The sequence below is a fragment of the Bubalus kerabau genome, chromosome 4 (genome assembly GCF_029407905.1).
Source record: "Bubalus kerabau isolate K-KA32 ecotype Philippines breed swamp buffalo chromosome 4, PCC_UOA_SB_1v2, whole genome shotgun sequence".
Taxonomy (NCBI): Eukaryota; Metazoa; Chordata; class Mammalia; order Artiodactyla; family Bovidae; genus Bubalus; species Bubalus kerabau.
The window spans coordinates 20324628-20345911 of NC_073627.1; the positions used below are offsets into that span (position 1 = coordinate 20324628).

At 53.1% G+C, this 21284-nt stretch overlaps 2 protein-coding genes across 2 annotated transcripts; one reads left to right on the forward strand and one right to left on the reverse strand.

Moving 5' to 3' along the window:
* The first annotated feature begins 10672 nt into the window (after nucleotides 1-10672).
* Nucleotides 10673-14185, forward strand: TMEM101 (transmembrane protein 101). The gene is made up of 4 exons (XM_055575752.1): nucleotides 10673-10882; nucleotides 11206-11386; nucleotides 12250-12396; nucleotides 13177-14185. The coding sequence occupies exons 1-4, from the start codon at nucleotides 10746-10748 to the stop codon at nucleotides 13483-13485; spliced, it is 774 nt and encodes a 257-aa protein (XP_055431727.1). The 5' UTR covers nucleotides 10673-10745; the 3' UTR covers nucleotides 13486-14185.
* A 1231-nt stretch (nucleotides 14186-15416) lies between these two features.
* On the reverse strand, nucleotides 15417-20817 carry NAGS (N-acetylglutamate synthase). The gene is made up of 7 exons (XM_055575751.1): nucleotides 20392-20817; nucleotides 19543-19817; nucleotides 19215-19428; nucleotides 18733-18913; nucleotides 17734-17905; nucleotides 17455-17637; nucleotides 15417-15774 (listed from the first exon to the last, which is right to left on the reverse strand). Exons 1-7 carry the CDS (start codon nucleotides 20815-20817, stop codon nucleotides 15621-15623), a joined length of 1605 nt encoding a protein of 534 aa, XP_055431726.1. The 3' UTR covers nucleotides 15417-15620.
* Nucleotides 20818-21284: the final 467 nt, after the last annotated feature.

Consider the following 21284-nt stretch of genomic DNA (forward strand, 5'->3'; position numbering starts at 1 on the left):
GAGGCCACTGGTACCAGAGCATTCCCCTTTAAGAAACTTGAATTGGGCATGTACTGCCTCAACTTCAGGGGTGTAATGTAACAGCATGAAGTACCTTACAGGTGAGAAAGGGGTGCTGTGGGGCTGCCATCCACTGGTGATGGACTGCTGCTGGGTAATAAAGTTTCAAAATGAGTTTCTTTTTTTAATATTATAAAAGCCTTACATGGCTCATTACAGGCACACAAGAAAGCAAGGCAAACACGTTCCATCCAGGATCACTCAGAACATTATTGACATCTTTCAGATCCTCTTGATGTTAACACCCTTCTCCCTGCCCCTTACATTTCTGAAAACACAGCATGCTTCGCTGCGTCAAAAGAAGCCTGCCAACCTATTCCCTCATCCCCAGTCCACAGGTGCACTCTGTAATCTCTGGGCGTCTTAGAATTAACACATACGAAAGGCATGGAGGCTGGGTGACCTCTGAGATTACTTACAGCCTCAATAATCTTCAGTTTTATCTTCTCTTTTCCTACAATGCCTTGCTTCAGTGCCACCTGTGAAGCCATCCTTGACAGTGAAAATGGAAAGTGATTACTAAAATTTATATCACTCACATGTGGCATTTATGACTTGCATTGTAATTATTTTGGTTTATTGTTAATGGTCTGATGGGGAATTTTGAGGCCCTAAGATAAGGATAATGTAGTATTCCCTGGCATTCAGCCATTGATGAAACTGAAGTCATTTTGAGTGTCATCATTTTAATAGCTGGATGAGTTGCCTGAGCCAAGATGAAAAGTGGTCCAGGCTGACTGAGTTTTGAGGAAAGCTTGGAGTCAAGTTTAGAAAACTGATGAGGGATCAGTAAAGAACATGGGAGGAACTGGGAAGGTGGGTATTCCTAGTTTCAGCTTCGAAAGCAGCAGGTTTCTCAAGAGACTGGCAGCTAGGACCAAGGCAGGTTGGACTGTGGCCTCCCTAGTTTTGTTGAAAAGACAATAGAGTAAGGTGTGGGTAAGGCAATTCTCTAGTGACTTCAGCCAGCCTCTCTTTCCCTAAACTAATCCTCATGCTGACTCCAGCAGTTAGTCTTTAGCATAGGGACTAAAAAGTGGCTGCTTTTTCTGATCTGGCCTCCTTTCTGGTCTGTCTCCTAGATTAAAGTAGTTGCTTATGCTTACTATAGGGAGGTCTGTGTACTACTCTAAAGAAAATATTCTGGAATGGCCTCTGAGGTGTGATTTAAGCTGAAATCTGAAGAACAAGGAGCCAACCAAGGGTGCTTGGACAGAGGGACCAGCAGGAACTAAAGCTGAGGTTGACAGGAATTTGGGATGTTTGTGTGTGTGTGCTCAGTTGCATCCTATTATTTGCGATCCTATGGACTGTGGCCCTCCAGGCTCCTCTGTCTATGGAATTTTCCAGACAAGAATACTGGAGCAGCTTGCCATTTCCTCCACCAAGGAATCTTTCTGATCCAGGGATGGAAACTGTGTCTCTTGCATTGGCAGGTGGATTCTTAACCACTATGCCACCTGGGAAGTCCTTGGAATGTTTAGGAACTGCTAGACTATAGGCCGGAGAAGGCAATGGCACCCCACTCCTGTACTCTTGCTTGGAAAATCCCATGGACGGAGGAGCCTGGAAGGCTGCAGTCCATGGGGTCGCTGAGGGTCGGACATGACTGAGTGACTTCACTTCCACTTTTCACTTTCATGCATTGGAGAAGGAAATGGCAACCCACTCCAGTGTTCTTGCCTGGAGAATCCCAGGGACGGGGGAGCCTGGTGGGCTGCTGTCTATAGGGTCGCACAGAGTTGGACACGACTGAAGCGACTTAGCAGCAGCAGCAGCAGCAGACTATAGGCGGCTGAAGCCTAGTGAGTAAGATGCAGAAATTGGCAGGAGCCAGATTATGCAGGGCCTTGAAGCTGTTGTCTTAGGGAGTGGAATTTGTTCTTGACACAGTGGGAGCTGTTAAAGGGTTTCAAGCTGTCAAGGGATTTAGGCTAATGATAAGTGGCAACAGTGGAAGTAGAAAGACTTTGTTCAACTATATTCCAAGATAAAAATTAAGAAAAAAAAAAAAAAAGACTTGGCACTATGAGGCTATTGCAGTGGTTCGGGCGAGAGTGGTGGCAAACGTGAGTGCTGGACTGGACTGGCTGACGGATTGGATGTGAGGACAAGGTGGTCAGGGAAAGAGGAGCTAAGGATGACTTTTCGGTGAATGGTGAACAGTGGAGAGGAAGAGGTTTGTGGGAAAATGGGGTTCTGTTTTGTTATTTTGTCTCACCCATGAAACGCTGAAGAACAGATGGTGAATGGGTAAGGAGCTTTGAGTTCAGAGGATAGGACCAGACGAGCTAGACATTTAGGAGTTGTGCCCTTGTCCTGAGCACTGAGAAATGGGTGAGATCCATGGCCATAGTAGGGGTTTTGGCCTCTGATTGAATGGGTCCCTTCCTCCATAATAAACAGGAAGGAAGGAGAAGACAGTACCATTGCAGGTGTGTTTGTGAATTTGGCAGGGAGACGAGGGTGAAAGAGTATGTAGCTGGTGGCTCAGTAAACACACAAGGGAACTCCCATAAGTTGCTGAGTGCCTTTAGAGGTGCATGCTCATGCGTTATGCTGTCACCACGTGGCCACTGGGGGAGTTGTACTGAGTGTGACTTGGTGTAGGTAGGTGGCTTCTTTGGTATGAGCAGAATAGGTTTATCAGGGAGTTCAACTGAGGATGTTTGCAAGAGAGGGTGGTTATAGCAGTGGCCCCTTGTCCCCTCCAGGTGCATAAGTAAAAGTGAAGTCGTTCAGTCGTGTCCAACTTTTTGAGACCCCATGGACTGTAGCCTGCCAGGCTCCTCCATCCATGGGATGTTCCAGGCAGGAGTACTGGAGTGGGTTGCCATTCCCTTCTCCAGGGGATCTTCCTGACTCAGGGATCGAACCCGCTCTTCCACATTGCAGGCAGACTCTTTACTGTCTGAGCTACAAGGGAAGCCAGGTGCATGGCTGGTGTCAAATACAGGTCAGTTCTAGTTCAGATTAGCCTTTATGAAAGTGTCTTGCTGTCAGTCGCATGCGCTGGCTATGGGAAGGGTATGTAGCCATGTAACTCCAGAAGGCACTATGTGAACAGTGCAGACAGCATGCTTCTAGTTCTAGGAGTGGCCCATGTGTGTATATGAAACTCAGCACAGGTGTCCTAGCACTTAGAAATGACCACGATCTTGGAGCTTCTATGGATATTTAAACTGCCTCACTGTTTAAATATCCTCACTTACAGCATCCTTGCCTGGCTGCCCCTACTTGAACACCTTCATTGGTGGGGAGTGCATTACTTTGAGAAGCAACATGTACTAGCTGTACCACACCCTTTTGTCCTCCCTGCAGCGGCTCTAGAACCGAGGCAAGAGCTCCTGTCTCCTGCGCTCTGATCCTTGCTCTGCATTCCCGTGAGTGAGGGGCACTGAAGCAGCCAAGCAGGCAGATATGACTGGGAGCTGTCTTGTTTTCTCCAGTGCAGTAGTCTTTTTAAGCCAACTATTCCAGCCTCTTCTAAGAACTTTTAAAAAATCTTGGTGCTACAATCCGGTGTACAACTTATCTATCCCAGTTTTGTGTTCCAGTTTATATAAACTTTGTTTTCATACTGCACAATTGCACTCATCTCACACACTAGTAAAGTAATGCTCAAAATTCTCCAAGCCAGGCTTCAGCAATAGGTGAACCGTGAACTTCCAGATGTTCAAGCTGGTTTTAGAAAAGGCAGAGGAACCAGAGATCAAATTGCCAATATCTGCTGGATCATGGAAAAAGCAAGAGAGTTCCAGAAAAACATCTATTTCTGCTTTATTGACTATGCCAAAACCTTTGACTGTGTGGATCACAATAAACTGGAAAATTCTGAAAGAGATGTTGGCATTCTAAATTCTAAAACAGCTGTTGGAAAATGAAGCATGCATTATACTAAATGATAGTATATATTTGCATCAGTTCAGAGACATATTTACTGGGTTGCTTCTCCATTAATGTGACAGTGGCACATGGTTTCAGTTGTAGCTTTATTCAGCAGACCACCTGACCTGCCTCTTGAGAAACCTGTATGCAGGTCAGGAAGCAACAGTTAGAACTGGACATGGAACAACAGACTGGTTCCAAATAGGAAAAGGAGTTCGTCAAGGCTGTATATTGTCACCTGGCTTATTTAACATATGCAGAGTACATCATGAGAAACGCTGGACTGGAAGAAGCACAAGCTGGAATCAAGATTGCCGGGAGAAATATCAATAACCTCAGATATGCAGATGACACCACCCTTATGGCAGAAAGTGAAGAGGAACTCAAAAGCCTCTTGATGAAAGTGAAAGTGGAGAGTGAAAAAGTGGGCTTAAAGCTCAACATTCAGAAAATGAAGATCATGGCGTCCGGTCCCATCACTTCATGGGAAATAGATGGGGAAACAGTGTCAGACTTTATTTTTTGGGGCTCCAAAATCACTGCAGATGGTGACTGCAGCCATGAAATTCAAAGACACTTACTCCTTGGAAGGAAAGTTATGACCAACCTAGATAGCATATTCAAAAGCAGAGACATTACTTTGCCAACAAAGGTTCGTCTAGTCAAGGCTATGGTTTTTCCAGTGGTCATGTATGGATGTGAGAGTTGGACTGTGAAGAAGGCTGAGCGCCGAAGAATTGATGCTTTTGAACTGTGGTGTTGGAGAAGACTCTTGAGAGTCCCTTGGACTGCAAGGAGATCCAACCAGTCCATTCTGAAGGAGATCAGCCCTGGGATTTCTTTGGAAGGAGTGATGCTAAAGCTGAAACTCCAGTACTTTGGCCACCTCATGCGAAGAGTTGACTCATTGGAAAAGACTCTGATGCTGGGAGGGATTGGGGGCAGGAGGAGAAGGATGAGATGGCTGGATGACATCACTGACTCAATGAATGTGAGTCTGGGTGAACTCCGGGAGTTGGTGATGGACAGGGAGGCCTGGTGTGCTGCGATTCATGGGGTCGCAGAGTCGGACACGACTGAGCGACTGAACTGAACTGAAAGGGATAGTATAGGAGAAGGCAATGGCACCCCACTCCAGTACTCTTGCCTGGAAAATCCCATGGACAGAGGAGCCTGGCGGGCTATAGTCCATGGGGTCACAAAGAGTCAGACATGACTGAGGGACTTCACTTTCATTTTTCACTTTCATTTTTCACTTTCATGCATTGGAGAAGGAAATGGCAACCCACTCCAGTGTTCTTGCTTGGAGAATCCCAGGGATGGGGGAGCCTGGTGGGCTGCCGTCTATGGGGTCACACACAGTCGGACACGACTGAAGTGACTTAGCATAGCGTAGCATAGTGGACTTGTGTGGGCACCTAGTGGCCATCATGTTTAGGTAACTGGTGAGACTTTCATAAGCCCTCTGAATTTTGTTAACAGTTGTTACACTCAACTGACTTTTAAAAATTGATACTTGTGTTCTGTTCTAGTCTCTGTCAACCTTCTGTTTGTAATGTTTTCTCAAAGATTATTGATAATGAAGTTTTTCTGGTATAATTTGCTCGAACAAGATCACTTGAATTAAATCAAAGGGGCTCAAGTCTGATCAACCACAAGCTGAGAGTAATATCCTAGGTTGGTGGTGGTGGCTCAGCTGCCCTTACCATTCTGGGCATCATATGTACTATTCACCTGTGACCTTGACATCTTGGGGGGGTGTTTGGACGGCACAAGGGATGATGGCCCACTCTTTGGGTCACTGTAGCTTAGTGGTTAGGTGCTTGCCTGGATTCAGACAGGCCTGAGTCATGTCAGATTTCACCTCTGCCACTAATGAGCAGTATGACTTGGCAACTTACCTAAACTTGCCAAGCATCAGTTCCCTCATCTATGAAATGAGTGTCTCAGTTGAGGATTAAATGAAGCCTCTAATGAAGCTTGGCTCTTGGTAACCATTTCTTCCATATGGCCATTATTATTCTCTTAAAGAGTTTGCTGGGTGGAGCTCCTGAGCACATTCAGGAACCTAGAGAGAAAGTAAATGTTTGGCCTCCCAGGGCAAGGCAGAAGCACTGGGTACCCTGGACCCAGGCCCCTGTTTCAGAAGGAAAGGCTGGGCACTCCTTGAGGGCCAGAGAGGAGTACTTTGACCTTTGGCCTAGTGAGAACAAGAGAGAACATTCCCCTCCTTTGGGTCCAGTTGTCTTAGGCAGGAAGTAGGAGTGAAAAAAAAGAGACACCTGTCTGCTTTATGACTTGAGGGAGGGCTCCAAGGCTTCTCCTAGTTGCCATGGTTGATAAGAAACAGAGGAGGGCTGGGGCTCCAGAAGAGAGAAGGAGGTGGAAAGGGGAACACCTGCTCTTAGAAAAGCAGGGCAGGGTCCTGCTCCCCTGGATAGAAGGCCAAAAGGGCTTGGAGACTTCCTCAACCTGTTCCCTATCCCCACCCTCATGATGATGGCTTCCTGAGAGCTAATTGCTCCTGCTTTGGGCGGTGGGGCTTGGCAGGAGACAGGCAGGCAGGTAACTAGAGCTGAGATTCCTCTTCCATTCCTGAGCTGCTGCTGCTGCTGCACTCAGCAAGTATAGTGCCAGGAAGAGAGGCTGAGTACACAGGGGTTCTGCTGGAGGTCTTGACCTCGGTGGTCAGATTAGGCCAAGATCTAGTTGAAGCTCTTTGCAGGAGGAGGGGGAGTTTCTGTGATTGTGTGGGAAATAAGTGAGGTGGAGTGTGGAGTGGGAGTAAAAAAGGTCTAGAGAATTTAAAAGGGTGATCTTCCCTGATTGCCTTTCATCCTAGTAGCAATAATAGGATGAGGGGTGGCTGGGGATGGGAGGGTCAGGAGGCTGGGATCTCAGGCTGAAATAGCTTTGGCTATTTTCCTAGCTGTTAACTGCTAGATAAGCAGGTAAGATCTTGAGAGATGGAGGGAAGGTGTCCTTGAGACCACATTGGGGACTTGGCATATGGTGAGGTCCTGAGTCGTGTCTGTGTTTATTTTTCTCTCCTAGCATCACCACGCTTCCCAATATCTTGGATGGAGGAGAGTAACACAAGCTCTCAGCATCCATGACTGCCTGGTGCCATCCTCACTTCATCTCATCATGGGGCAAGGGTGGAGCAGGTGTGGCCACGGCTACAGTGGGGCATCAGCTTTGCTTAGGGTCTGGCGGCAGGTGGCCAGCACCATGAAACTGCCCAGCTTTGGGCATTGTCTGGGCTGGGGAGGCCTCCACCTGCTTAGACCCTTTCCAGGTTCCCTGATAGTTTGGCTGTCAGAGCTGAGCCACAGTGGTCTCGGCCACTCGGCAGGTGGCTCCTTCCAGGGCCTGTGTGGACTGCGGGTGCTGCTGCTGTCTCCCAGTATCCTGTGGGACTTGGCTGGTGGAGCCCTGGGGGGCCTAGGTGTTCTGGAGCAGCTGTATCTCAGCCACACCAGCTGGCGCCCCTGTGCCCCGACTTTTCCATCACCCTGTGCTCTCTACTCTGTCTAGACCTCTTACAACCTGCTTGCAAGCCTGGACCCCTGCAGCCTATGGAGCCTGGGAACCTGGGGCAGCCAGACCTGAGCCACAACCCGGCTGAGCTGGGCACCGCTGGGGTTGGGAGCCTCTTCCACCTGTGCTGGCAGAGCTGGCTGGGAACCAGCACAGCAAGTCAGGGGTGCAGCCCTGGCCCCCATGCCAGCCTGGAGGTGCTCCCTGGCTGGGACTGACATTAGTCAGCTGGAGGCCGAGGCCTTTGTAGCCTGGTGAGCACTGGGCCTCCTCTCTATTGCAGGCAACCAACTGCAGCATCTCAAGTTCAAAATATGATGGGCATCTGGATAGCAGGCATGATGCTGCTGCTGCTGCCTCAAACCCCTGGGTATGTGACTGGCCTGCAATAGGCCATTAGGAACCTGGATGACCTGATGGCACTTGTGTGTAGCCAGCCTGGGTTACTTGACTTGTAGCCTGGGCAGCTGGTGGGGTGGTGCTGAGCAGTGTGGATTCCCAGCTGGGCTGGTCACTGTGGCTGTGACCGTGGTTATGGTTGAGTGCAAGTGCAGGCGAGGCCCTGGGGGAACCAGAGAGCAGGGGAGCCCTCGAGAGGCAGCTGGGGGAGGGAGAGAAGATGGAGCTGTGATAAAGGAAAAGGGATGGTCCTTAGAGGTCTTTGGGGCTCCATTGTCTGCCCAGGCAGGGTGGAGGAGTGGTGGGAGGGGAGAGAGAAATGGCTGTGTTCAACTCTCAGGGCCTAGGACCAACCACCCCTCCCTCACCTATTTCTCCCTGATCTAGCACAATGCTCTCATCTTTCCCAGCCCTGGGAAGAGCAGTCTGGCCCCTAGTCCTCAACACCTCTTTGGGAAAGAGGGAACTAAAAGGTAGAAAGACCAGAGGGAACTGGGGTGGGATGGGTACAGTCAAAGTTGCTCAGTCGTGTCTGACTCTTTGCAACCCCATGGACTGTAGCCCACTAGGCTCCTCTATCCATGGAATGCTCCAGGCAAGAATACTGGAGTGGGTTGCCATTCCTTTCTCCAGGGGATCTTCCTGACCCAGGGATCGAACCTAGGCCTCCTGCATTGCAGGCAGATTCCTAACCATCTGAGAGCCACCAGGGAACCCTATAAGGAAAGCATTCATCTTTGTCTCCTTTCTCTTGCTCACACATGTTCCTGGCCTCTGCTGCTGGGGACTTGATCAGAAGCTGGTTGCTAAAGTTATGATGGAGGTAGGGTGGGTAAGGGTGTTGTTCCCATGGGCACAAGCCAGGCAGGCTTCTAGAACTATTTTGTGGACATACACTGATCCCAGTTCTCAGCACTTTTCTCCTTCCTGATGGCTGGGCATTTTGTCTCATTTGAATCGGGGATAGCTGAGGAGATGGGAAAAAGAAAAACAGTTGGAAAGTTGATACTGTAGTATGTGCCTGTATTGTGTGTGTGTGTGTGCCTGTATTTTGGTAAAAACTTGTCTCATGTGGTGGTAGGGGGTAGGAAGGGTAGGCAAAATAACCTTTAACCCATTCTTTTTCTCATTCCCTTTGACTGAAGTTTTCCCACCCTCACCCTCAACTCCCCACCCCAGCAATCACACAATCTCATTCCCTAGTTTTTTACCTGGATATGTCCCTTTCTCACATTCTTTCTGATACACCCAGACTTTAATCATAGTGACTTTGTAAAAAAAAATTAGATATGAAAAGCGTTTTGTTGTCCAGCTTTCACTGGCTGATTGGGAATTTTAAATTCCTGTCTTCAGAAATGCTACTTTAACATAAGCTCCCTCTCCCTTCCCCAGGGAAAAAACACACCTCCTGAATTAAAGGACCTTACAAAAGTGCTTACAGAGTCTTCAATATTAGAAGATGAATTTGTATGTTGCAGGGTGGTAGAGGGGGTGCAGGAAGATAGGTGGGGGTGGCCGTGTGGTGACAATCCCAGAGTGCCTCGAACTTTTGCTCATTTGTTCAACAAACAGTTACTGAGACATGACATAGTGGCAACACGTTTTGTTCATTTACTTATCTATTTGGCACACATTTCCTGAATGCATCCCATCTACCTGGCCCTGTCGATATAATAGGCAGAAACCAGACATTGTCCTTGCCCTCATGGAGCTCACAATCTAGTGTTAATCTAGTCATCAATAGACAAATCACAAATATACAATTGCTAATGTACTAAGTGGGAGAAGGCAATGGCACCCCACTCCAGTACTGTTGCCCGGAAAATCCCATGGATGGAGGAGCCTGGTGGGCTGCAGTCCATGGGGTCACTAAGAGTCAGACACGACTGAGTGACTTCACTTTCACTTTCCACTTTCATGCATTGGAGAAGGAAATGGCAACCCACTCCAGTGTTCTTGCCTGGAGAATCCCATGGACAGAGAAGCCTGGTAGCTGCAGTCCATGGGGTCGCACAGAGTCGGACATGACTGAAGCGACTTGGCAGGCAGCAATGTACTAAGTGAGTCAAGGGAGAGGTGCCTGATGGTTATGAGAACAAAATAGAGGATCTGAGAACAAACAAGGCCAAAGAAAAAGTGGGGGAGACCAGTCCGAAGCCTGATGCAGCTAAACTGACAAAAAAGGGTAGATTGGGCTAGAGTCGGAGCACTAGAGCTGGAGGAATGGACTGCTTGAGTTGACCCATATGTCCTCGTCAGGTCTTCTTCTCTTGGGGGACAGAAGAAAGGCAAACCAAGACCAAAGTTCTCTACAAGTGGCTCTGAGGAGACCCTGTTACTCTAAATTTAAAACAGAAGCAGAGGGATTTCATGTGTGTGATTTCCTCTCTGTGTGTGTGTTGTGTACACCATTCACTGAAGCCCTACTATGTGCTAGGACCAACACTGTCAACATTTAAACTTCACAACCCTGTGACGTCGATGTCATTCCAGTTTCCCAGATGAATCTTGGGAAGTATAGGAGATATGTTGAAAGTCACAGAGTTGCGTTAGAATTGGAGCCCAGGTTCAGCTGTATTCAAAGGCTAGTTCGCTTACTATTCCTTCCTCTACTCTAGTTTTCAATTTTGCACCTATAAGAAAGGACCCTTGAGCCTCCCTGGGCAGAAATAACGGAACCCTGCAGCTACAATACTTTCTTCAGTCCAGAACTAGAGAGTGAGAGCTTTGTTTCCCGACGGAAGCGGGGGGGCGGGGGAAAAAAAAAACCCCCGCGAAACCCGGAAGTTGCGCGTCGCATCCTCGCGCCGGCCTCCCTGGCCGCCGGGTGAGGCTGCGGCGGACTGCCCTTCCTCAAGATGGCGTCGAAGATGGGTTCGCGACGGTGGATGTTGCAGCTGATCATGCAGTTGGGTTCTGTGTTGCTCACACGCTGCCCCTTCTGGGGCTGCTTCAGCCAGCTCATGCTGTATGCTGAGAGGGCCGAGGCGCGCCGGTGAGCGGGTCCGTGCGGTCGCCGAATGTGGTGGGGGCGGTCCGGCCCGTCCCAGGAATGGGGGTGCGGTGAGGTGGGGAAGAAGTTGTGGCCTAGAAGTTGGGACCCTTGGACTGGGAGGAATTGGGACCTCGGACTTGTTAGGGACTCTGGTCTGGAGCATGGTGGGCATCGAGCTTAGTGCGGGGGTTCTAGCCATGAGAGGGGGCTCAGGTTTGGAGAAGCAATGGAGCTTGCGGGAACCCGAGGAGTCTCAATACTCTTCTTCCCGCTTCATCCTGTGCTTCACTCTGTCCTCGTTCCTTCCCCTTTCCTACTCGCAGGAAGCCCGACATCCCAGTACCCTACCTGTACTTCGACATGGGGGCGGCCGTGCTGTGCGCTAGCTTCATGTCCTTTGGAGTGAAGCGGCGCTGGTTCGCGCTGGGGGCCGCACTCCAGCTTGCCATTAGCACCTATGCCGCCTACGTCGGGGGCTACGTCCACTACGGGGACTGGCTGAAGGTGAGCACCTCGCCCCTAGGTGGGACTTGGCTGTAGTGCCGGGGGAGCTGGTGCCTGGGACAGCTGGACAAACTAGCCAGGAGCACAGTGCTAAGCCTGGGAAGGTTGAACCCCTTTGATTTGTGGCGGTTATTACAGACCACAAGAATGGAAGGACCTTAGAGACCAGCAAACCTCCCCCTCAGAGTGCAGAAATTGAGGTTCAGAGATGGGAAACAGACTTTCCCAAAATTACACTGCAGTTAGCTTTACAGGTGGGACCAGAAACCAGGTCACCTGGTTCCCAGAACTCTACACCGTTAGTTTAGTTATCAGAACCAGGGAGAAAGGAACCTTAGAGAGAACCTAGTCCACCCATCAGATTTTATGAAATTTATCTAATCCGAGGGCAGCATTTAATCCTGTAGATTCCAGGACCTGTGCCGGGCACTACAGGCTTGGAGATGAGCCTGGACCAAGGCATTCCCCACAAGGAATGGACTGGCAGTCAATTAGGGGAGGCAGGTGTGAGAATAGCTACAGTGAGATCATTGGTTAGTTTGGGGAACAAAGTATACCCTATGGCAGAAAGAATATTGAACTTTGAATGTGCAGACCTGGGGATGGGCAGAGGGGCAACGCTTGGTATCTGGGTTCTGCCACTTTCTGTAGGACCTTGGACAAGTTTATTAACCCCTCTGGGCCTCAATTTCCACTTCTGATAAAAAGAATTCTCTTTCTCTGCTCTACCTGCTCATGGTAATGGTAAAGAGGGTTCATCAGATGAACCGGGATGTGTAGAGATGGGCAGTTCTGCACTCCGGGCAGCCAGGAGAAGTGCAATGGCTTCAGTTTCTGATCGGGGTCCCCTCGCCTTGGCCTAGGTCCGTATGTACTCACGCACAGTTGCCATCATTGGTGGCTTTCTTGTGCTGGCCAGCGGTGCTGGGGAGCTGTACCGTCGGAAACCCCGCAGCCGTTCCCTCCAGTCCACCGGCCAGGTCTTCCTGGGCATCTACCTCGTCTGTGTGGTAGGTTGGGGGATTGTCGACTGGAGGTGCTTTACTGGGAGTGAGCTGTGAACCGATGCTTGGTGCCTGGCAGAACCCAGGGAGGTGGACAGAACGAGGCATGCATGTAGTTCCTGAGGGCTTGACTCCCAGCAGTTGCCCCCTCCAGCTTCTGGGCCTTGGGAGCTTTTCAAGTGCCTGAGACCTGGCTGAGAGTCCCTTCTTCCAACATTATTGCACCAGGGAGAGAGGAGGATGAATTGACCATTCAGTCCCAAGCCTGAGAGCCAGGAGAACAAGAGGGACTAGGCCTCTCATGGCTTCACCCCCCAGAGGACTGAGAGAGGGGACAAAGGAGAGGTTTGGTAGAGTTCATGTCCCACCTGGGGCTTTGCCACTTAGAGCTGATGGGGCTTCCTGGCGGAGCCAGTTATATCCTCCCTGGTGCTGGGAGTGGGGCCAGTGTGGAAGGGAATGTCAACGGGCCTCAAGTCACTTAGCTTCATCTTAGATACAGAGCACCATCTCCCATGTGAAGAGCTCTGTATTCAGAGGTGAGAGCCCCAGCCTGACTGTGGACCCTCTTTCCTTCTGAGCTCCCAGGGTCAGGAGAGACAGAGACCCTGGCCTCACGGAGCTCCCTCATCTGAGGGGAGACACAGGTCTTATTTTCAGAAAGTCCCAAGTCTGAGAGGGGAGTCCAAAGCCCACCTGGTAGGGGCTGGCTTGCATCTCAGGGGTGGCCTTCCCAGAATAGGCTCCTAAGCCTCTTCAGAGCCTCAGAGGATGGTGTGTCTCTAGGCCTACTCACTGCAGCACAGCAAGGAGGACCGGCTGGCGTATCTGAACCATCTCCCGGGCGGGGAGCTGATGGTCCAGCTCTTCTTCGTGCTCTATGGTGTCCTGGCCCTGGCCTTCCTGTCGGGCTACTACGTGACCCTGGCTGCCCAGATCTTGGCTGTCCTGCTGCCCCCGGTCATGCTGCTCATTGACGGCAATGTGGCCTACTGGCACAACACACGACGCGTTGAGTTCTGGAACCAGATGAAGCTCCTTGGAGAGAGTGTGGGCATCTTCGGGGCCGCTGTCATCCTGGCCACTGACGGCTGAGTGGTGCAGCACGAGTCTGAGAATGGGTGCAGGGAGCCACTGAAGGCCACCCTCCGTTCCTCCTTGCTGGCCCAGTTATGTTTATTTATGCATTTTGGTCTGTTTGATCCTTTGCGTTATGTGCATGTGTGTGTATGTTGGCAAGAGGCAGGTCTCTTTCCCAGTTCCTGGGCTCAGGCCTTGGTGGGGTGGGAGCCCTGATGACTCTGCCCTACGGGTTTCTTTTTCCTGTTTGTTCTGAGGAGAGCTGAGGCCAGCTGTTCTCCTGGGTCTCCTGTCCCAGGAAACAGAGCAAAGCAGGGCTATGGGGGCAGGGGTTGAGGGTGGGGGACCAGGAACCGGAAGTGAGCCAGTGTGAAAGATCCCTCTTTGAGCCTGGCAGATGCAGCTAGGCTCTGCAGTGCTTTTCTGAGACTGAAACCGAGTGTGTGTATTGACACATGGATCAGGCCCAGGTGGAGTAGAGGGGCTGGGCACTACGGAAGTCGTGGGCTCTCAGGGTGTGCCAGGAGCAGACACAGCGCTAGCTGTCACCCACCTCTAGGGCAGAGCAGGCCCCAGTCTACTCTGGAGTGTGCAGGGGTGGGGCAGGCAGTGGCCAACTTCCTGCCTCTGGCCTTCTGTTTCCAGCTCCTGGTTGGCCTGTTGTGGGTGAGTGCCCTCCCAAACACCAGACCACACAGTCCTCCAAAATTAAACATTTTATATAGATGTTTGGCTTTGCTTCTCTGTTCTCCCCACGGGGCACTTTGCTATTGGCTGGGATTGATCTTGGGTTTCTTGAAAGCCCATACCCGGGTAAGGCCCACCTTGACCCACCCATGACCTTGGCCCTGTCCTGAGAATCCCCACTGTCCTTGTGCTCTCTTTTCAAGTCTGCAAACGCTCCCTGCAGTACACACTTTGACCTTTTTCACTCACTGCCTCTCGTGGCTTATCTTTTCCTCCCCATTTGGTGCCAGCTCTTTTGAGAGAAATCTTTGGCGAGGGCAACTAGAGGGAGAGGACTGATTAAGGGTCCACTCTGAGGCCGATGAATTTTCATTTCACAGATGAGGAGATGGAGGCTCAGAGAAGGTTGAGCTGCTAGCCTGAAACCACACATCTGGATTCCAGGCCAGGTCTGTCTGAAGCCCACACCCAGCTGTGTGCTCGACGCCACCCCTCTCTTCAGGGAAGACAGGCTGCTCTAGGGGAGTTAGTCTCTCAACAGCCCCTGGTCCCCTCCCTACACATCCACACACCTCCTGACAGAAAGTAGCCTCAGCAGCCAGTGTGGAGCCTTGCACATCATAGGGGTCAGAAATGCCGAATGCAACCTCAGGCTTTGGACTTTGGCCTGTCTGAGATGTCCCACTCCTGCAAAGATGGAGACACAACCTCCAGGGGGGCCAAGGGGAAGACCTCCGAGTCTGGGCTTGGCTCTGAGCCCTGCCTGGCAAGGGAGGTGGGGCTGCTGTCAGTCCGGTTTGTGGAATGGAAGGTGTTTCCTAACTGAGGGGTAGGGTAGCCCCTCAGGGGGCTGCTGACAGTTGGCTGATGGAGGTGGTGGCAGCATTCATCTCGGGGCCTTGGCCTCGTTTAGCTCCTCTCTTCCTCTAGGAGTCCCCTGGTTCCCCAGCCCGCAAGATGTTGCTCCCAGAGGGTCAGTGCTAATTTCAAGTGTGAGCTGACTTTCAGACAAGTACTTGCATTTTAATCAAGGCCTCCTGAGGTGTTTCAAGACCTTAAGGAATTAAAATGAATGGTGGAATATAAGGCAGATGTGGGTGATATTTTGGGCAAGGAAGCCTCAAAACAGCACAGTGGTCAAAGACACTGGCCTACCCTCAGCCTTGAGTAGAGCCCTTAAAGGCAAGCCCTCCTCCCTCCAAATTCCTAGACTGAAAATTCAGAGCCATCTGGTTGTGGCTTTGGAGCAAGTAGGGGGTCTTGGGCAGGCCCTTTTCCTTCCTGTGCTTGTCCTCCCTTGGGTACCCTTCACTGGGCAGGGTAGAGTAACGGCTGCTGCTTCCTCTGCAGTTCACTCAGCCAGCATGTCTGGTCTGGCCTGTGGCTGCCTTGGGTCTCCTCCAGCAGGCACGGCCTTTAGTCCACACTGGCTGTCCCAGGGCCTGAAGGGCTGGTGGAGAGGGTCAGCTGCCTGGGTCAGAAGCTGGCTTGCAAAAGGAGTCCGGTAGCCCCTTGGCATGGTTGACCAGCTCATAAGAGTCCCGGATATCGGCCAGACCAAACCAGAAGAAGATCCACTGCTTGTTGGAGAAGCTGCCATCGCTGTGTTTGAAGTACCTGGTGGGGGTGGGAGATAGGTTTTAGGCAAGGCCAGGGCTCACTACCGGAGAAGGCAATGGCACCCCACTCCAGTATTCTTGCCTGGAAAATCCCATGGACGGAGGAGCCTGGAAGGCTGCAGTCCATGGGGTCGCTGAGGGTCGGACACGACTGAGTGACTTCACTTTCACTTTTCACTTTCATGCATTGGAAAAGGAAATGGCAACCCACTCCAGTGTGATTGCCTTGAGAATCCCAGGGACAGGGGAGCCTGGTGGGCTGCCGTCTATGGGGTCGCACAGAGTCGGACACAACTGAAGCGACTTAGCAGCAGCAGCAGGGCTCACTACTCACTGGTTCATTTATTGAGAACCTACTACTGGCACACCACATTTTGTGTTTCACTAAGGTGGCGCTAGTGGTAAAGAACCCGCCTGCAAATGCAGGAGACATGAGAGACCTGGGTTCAATCCCTGGGTATGGAGGATACCCTGGAGGAGGGTATGGCAGCCCACTCCAGTACTCTTGCCTTGGAGAATCCTAAGGACAGAGGAGCCTGGCAGGCTACCGTCCATAGGGTTGCAAACAGTCAGACACGATTGAAGCAACTTAGCACGTTGTGCTTTGCAGATACTGTGTTTTTTACAAATTGAAGGTTTTCAGAAACCCTGTGTGGAGCAAGTCTTAGCAGTATCATTTTTCCAACAGACGTTTTCTCACTTCATGTCTCTTTGTTGCATTTTGGTAATTCTTGAAATATTTCAAACCCTCCACCAGCAAAAAGATGGCTGCTCACTGAAGGCTCAAGTGATGGTTAGCAGTTTTTAGCGATAAAACTATTTTAAATTTGAGGTGTGCACATTGTTTTTTTAGATATAATGCTATTTCACATTTAACAGGCTACAATATAGTGTAAACATTCATATACACCAGGAAACCAAAAAATTCATGTGGTTTGCTTCATTGCAATATTCACTTTATCGTGGAGGTCTGGAACCAAACTGGTAATATCTCTGGGGTATGCTTGTATGTGCTGTACACTCTGCTAGAACCTGAGGTTTGTACTCTGATTTTATTCTCATAGCACCAGCCAATAGCCTGGTGTTATGCTATTTTCACAGAGGAGCAGCTAAGGCTCAGAGAAGTTAGCTAACTAGCCAGAGTCACACAGCTAGGAGGGTTAGAGTGAGGCTGCCTTTTCCTCTCTCCACACTGCCTTGGCTGTGCAGCCCGGGGAAGGGTTCTTGTTCTGTTCTTGGTGCCCACAGAGCAGAGTAGTAGGGGAATGAGGGGATAGATAACTGCAGAAGGAAAGAGAGGAGGGGGTGTCCCACTGGAGATGCAATGGGTTCAGAGCTCTGGGGTCAGAGCTTGGCAACTGGGCCTGGACTAAAATGGAAAGAGGCTGAATTTCTCCAGACCCTGGGAGAGGCAGGCTGTGTCCCCGGTGCAGACTGTCTTCAAGGCATCTACCTTAACAGGACAAAGCAGAGTTAAGTGTGCTCTGCCTCTAGGGAAATCTCAGGCTCCATGTGTGGTCTGCTCCCTGGGGAATGTGGGGCCACACTGATGTGCGGGCCATCTCTCATGGGGGAAGGGTGGCTAATGAAATAAGGGGAAGCCCAGCCTTCCAGGCTGGTGGATCCCCGGCATGGCTGGTGAGAGCTGGAGAGGGGAGCCAGGAAGGGCAGAACCTACCAGGGATTGATGGGGTTGGTGACCCGGGAGCGCCAGAAAAGCGTCTTCAGGTCCCGCCGCAGGCACTCCCACAGCATCTGGCCGGAGCCTTGTCCCTGGCGGCTGGAGCTCACCACAAACTTGTCTAGATATGGGGTCCCCCCCAGTACCGGCTCCGTGGTCAGAATGGCGGCCGCGTTGTACCTGGCGCAGCGGGGGAGAGGCAGGCTGGGACCTCTTCTTGACCCAAAGCTCTCCGGCTTGTCCCGTGGCCCCTGCCCTCTGGGGCCTCAGGCTCACCCCTCAGAGAAGTAGACAGAGTGCAGCCTCGGGCGCAACGAGGCCAAGTAGTCGTCCCGGAGCTTTTTGCCGAAGCTGGCGTTGACCAGGTTCACGAGGCGGCCCTGGTCCAGGCTGTCCAGGCAGCGCACTCGCAGCGTCCGCTCGCAGGTCTTGAACAGCGTCCCCGAACCTGGGGGTGGGATGAAGGAGGAGCGGTTCGTTCAGCCCGAGATCCAGGTCCCCTCCACTCCTACGTTTGCGCAGCCTGGTGGAGGTTCCAGACAGGAAGGTGGCTGGTGGGACAATTACCTTCTTTGGCAGCTCCCCACAATGAGATGCTTCCTATGGTCTGCATAGACTTGTCTGTGCTTTTCACTCAGGGAGATGCTTTTCCTAGGCAGTTCGTCCATGGAGTTCCCCCCTCACCTGTGGTTCCACCTACTTCCCCTAGTCCCGCCCATCCCTGCCCACCCGGCTCCTGGCCCCGCCCACCTCTCCTCTGCTGTGTGTGTACTTAGTCGCTTAGTTGTGTCGGACTCTTTGTGACCCCTTGGAGGTAGCCCGCCAGGCTCCTCTGTCCATTGGGATTCTCCTGGCAAGAATTCTGGAATGGGTTGCCATGCCCTCTCCAGGGGATCTTCCGAACCCAGATCTCCTGCATTGCAGGCGGATTCTTTACCATCTGAGCCACCAGAGAAGCCCGAGAATATTGGAGTGGGTAGCCTATCCCTTGTGCAAGGTATCTTCCCGATCCAGGAATCGAACCGGGGTTTCCTGCCTTGCAGGCGGATTATTTACCAGCTGAGCTACCCATTCCACTTGGGTCCGCTGGGTCTGTGGTTCCTCCCACACAGCCAAGTCCCGCCCACCTGCCTAGTTCCACCCAAGTTCCAGCCCAGGCCGGTCCACCTCCTTGCAAACCTCCCCCAGGTTTGGCAAGGGCAGGAAGCCTTTACCGTGGCTTCTCCTGACCCCCCGCCCGCACAAACTCCGGCGCGCCCCTGCCCTCGCCCTCACCCCTGTTGCTGAAGAGCTCCGTGAGCAACATGCTGGCAGCGGTGATGACGGCGGAGGAGTGATGGGGCAGGCGACTGAGTACGTCCACGATGAGCCGAATCTTCTGGCGTTCTTTAGTGCTCACCCAGTCGGCATTGGTCACCAGGTCCAGGTCGGCGGGCAGATTCACGTTACTCAGGACCTGTGTCCCGAACTAGGGGGTGAGCCTCCGACCTGCAGCCGCACCAGGACTGCGTCCCCGCCCTACGAACCTCTCCTCACTTAACCCCTTTTCCCTTACTTCTTCCCGGAGTCCTCCACCAGGGAGAGCTCAGATCTAAACACCGTAGGCTGAATCCCTCCCTGACACTCCATTCCCGACCCATGCGGCTTCGAAGAGACTGACTCTGCGACCCATAAGGGAGACATGCAGGGGCCTCAAGAGAGACGCTCAGCGGAGGTGCGGAGGCACGGGGACTGGAACCCGAAAGGAAGAGACACACCTTGTGACTGCCGTCGTGCAGGCCGCCTGTGGTGTTGAGGAAGATGATTTTGGTGGGCCGCAGCGCCTTAGCCAGAGACGCGGTCACCTCCAGCGAGTCCAGGAGCACCGAGCGGCGCGCGGCGGTCTCCCCAATGGGACACAGGATGGGGATGCTTCCGGACTCCAGGCACCACTGGAGCAGATCGGTCTCCACGGAGACGATGCCACCGTAGCTGTGGGCCAGACGCGGGGCTCAAGGAGATCGCCTCCGGGCCCCGCGGGGCTGGGGCTGGGCAGGCGGAGTGGCGTGATCCGAGGACGCCGGGACAGGCAGGGTCGGCACTCACCTGGCGTGAGGGGCTGGCTCAGCAGCGCTCAGCACAGACCCGCCGCCAAAAAAAGGCACGGCAGCTGCCGCATTGTGCCGCAGGGCGTCCACCAGCACCTTGCATCTCTGGGCGAGCTGTGCCTTGGCTTCCCAGAAGGAAAGACAGCCCGAGGGCGCCGTGGGAGCAGGCAGCCCCAAGACCACCAGCGGCTTCATGTCCATGCGTTGCAGGAAGGCCAGGGCGAAGGCCAGGCTGGATACGGCCTTCGGGCACTTGACCACCTCCTCATCCACCTGCGGAGGCGTGGGTGTTCAGGGGGCAAGACGCCCACCCTGACTCCTTCCTCACCTGCTCGTTCCTCCAGCCTGGTCCTCAGGGTCCCCTCTGGGGGATCTCCATCCTGGCCAGGAGTTATCAGACCCCATTTCTGGTCACCTGCGCCCACCTGCTCTGCCCTTTGCCCTGTTGGGTCTTACCATCATCCTCTTATCTCATACTAGCGTTCCTCGCTCGGCTCCTCCCTGCGACCTTGGACTCTAGGACACCTTAGGGGGAGGGGTGACACAGGCAGCTTCTCTCCAGGTTCCCCTATGGCCAACTGAACCCCTAACTGTGCCCAGGGTGGGAGGACTACTCTGGCGCATCATATTCCACTGGCTGGAGACCCCAGACTCCTCACCCGGGCTGGGAGCCAGGCTTTTAGAGGGCCGCGGCCTCTCCCAGTCCCGGGCGCTCGTTAGGGCTCCGTTGATCCCCTTCCTGTTTCCCCTCCCCAGTAGACAGCCCGTCCTGCCAGGCCCGGCGACACATCGGCACACAGCCCCCACGCCCGGTCTGTGACCCAGCCCGACGCCGGGCTCGGCTCACCTCGATGACGGCGAAGGGCCTGTCGGCGGAGTGATGGCAGGCCTGGAACTGCGTGAGCCAGTGGCGCGCCTCCCCGGGACTGGCCCCGCACTGGTTCAGGAAGGTCTGGATGTCTCGCTGCACCAGCGAGCGGCCGGCGGGGGGCCCCGGGGAATCGGGGGGAACCGGGGGCGCGGGGGGCGGCGTCCATAACGGCTCCTCCGCTGCAGACGGATGGACGTCATCCTTGGCTCCCTCGGCCTCCTCTTGGGCTAGCTGGGCCGGCCCCCAAGCCGTGCTGAGCCGGCGTCCCGGGCTGGTACCCCTGGTCGCCTGCCGCTGCGCGCCGCAGCTCAGCCTTCGGGCGCTCCCCGTGCCTCGGGGGCCCCGGAGCCTCCTGCCCGCAGGCGCTGCCCACAGGGCCCAGGCCATCCGCACCGTCGCCATGACAACCAGACCGGATCGCCCCCCCACAAGTGACCGTCTGTCAGGAGCTCCTGCCTTCAGGGGCCTCTTAACCTGCAGCGGGGCGGGGCTGAGCCGTTCGGGGCGGGGCGACGACGGGGTAGGGGGCCGCGGGTCGGGCCATGGGTCAGAGGGCGGCGCTGACAGGATCCCCCGCCCCTTGAGGGGGGTGACGGAACCCACTAGCGAGAGTCACGAGGCCGAGATAAAGGGTGGCTGCGGGTCTAATCTACTGCCAAGGCCGGTTTCAGAAGGGCTCAGGGGCCCCAAAGGTGGCTCTGGCTTTCTGCAGGGTCTTGAATAATCAAGGAGGAGTCTGACTAGGGCAAGAGGGCAGAGCAGCCGCCTGACCAAGGAAGGAGGCTTATGGGGCAAGAGTGAAAGCCCGGAGGTCGGGGAAGCCTCTGCCCCGTTTGAGCTCAAAGAAGATGGAATCACGTGGAGGTTAC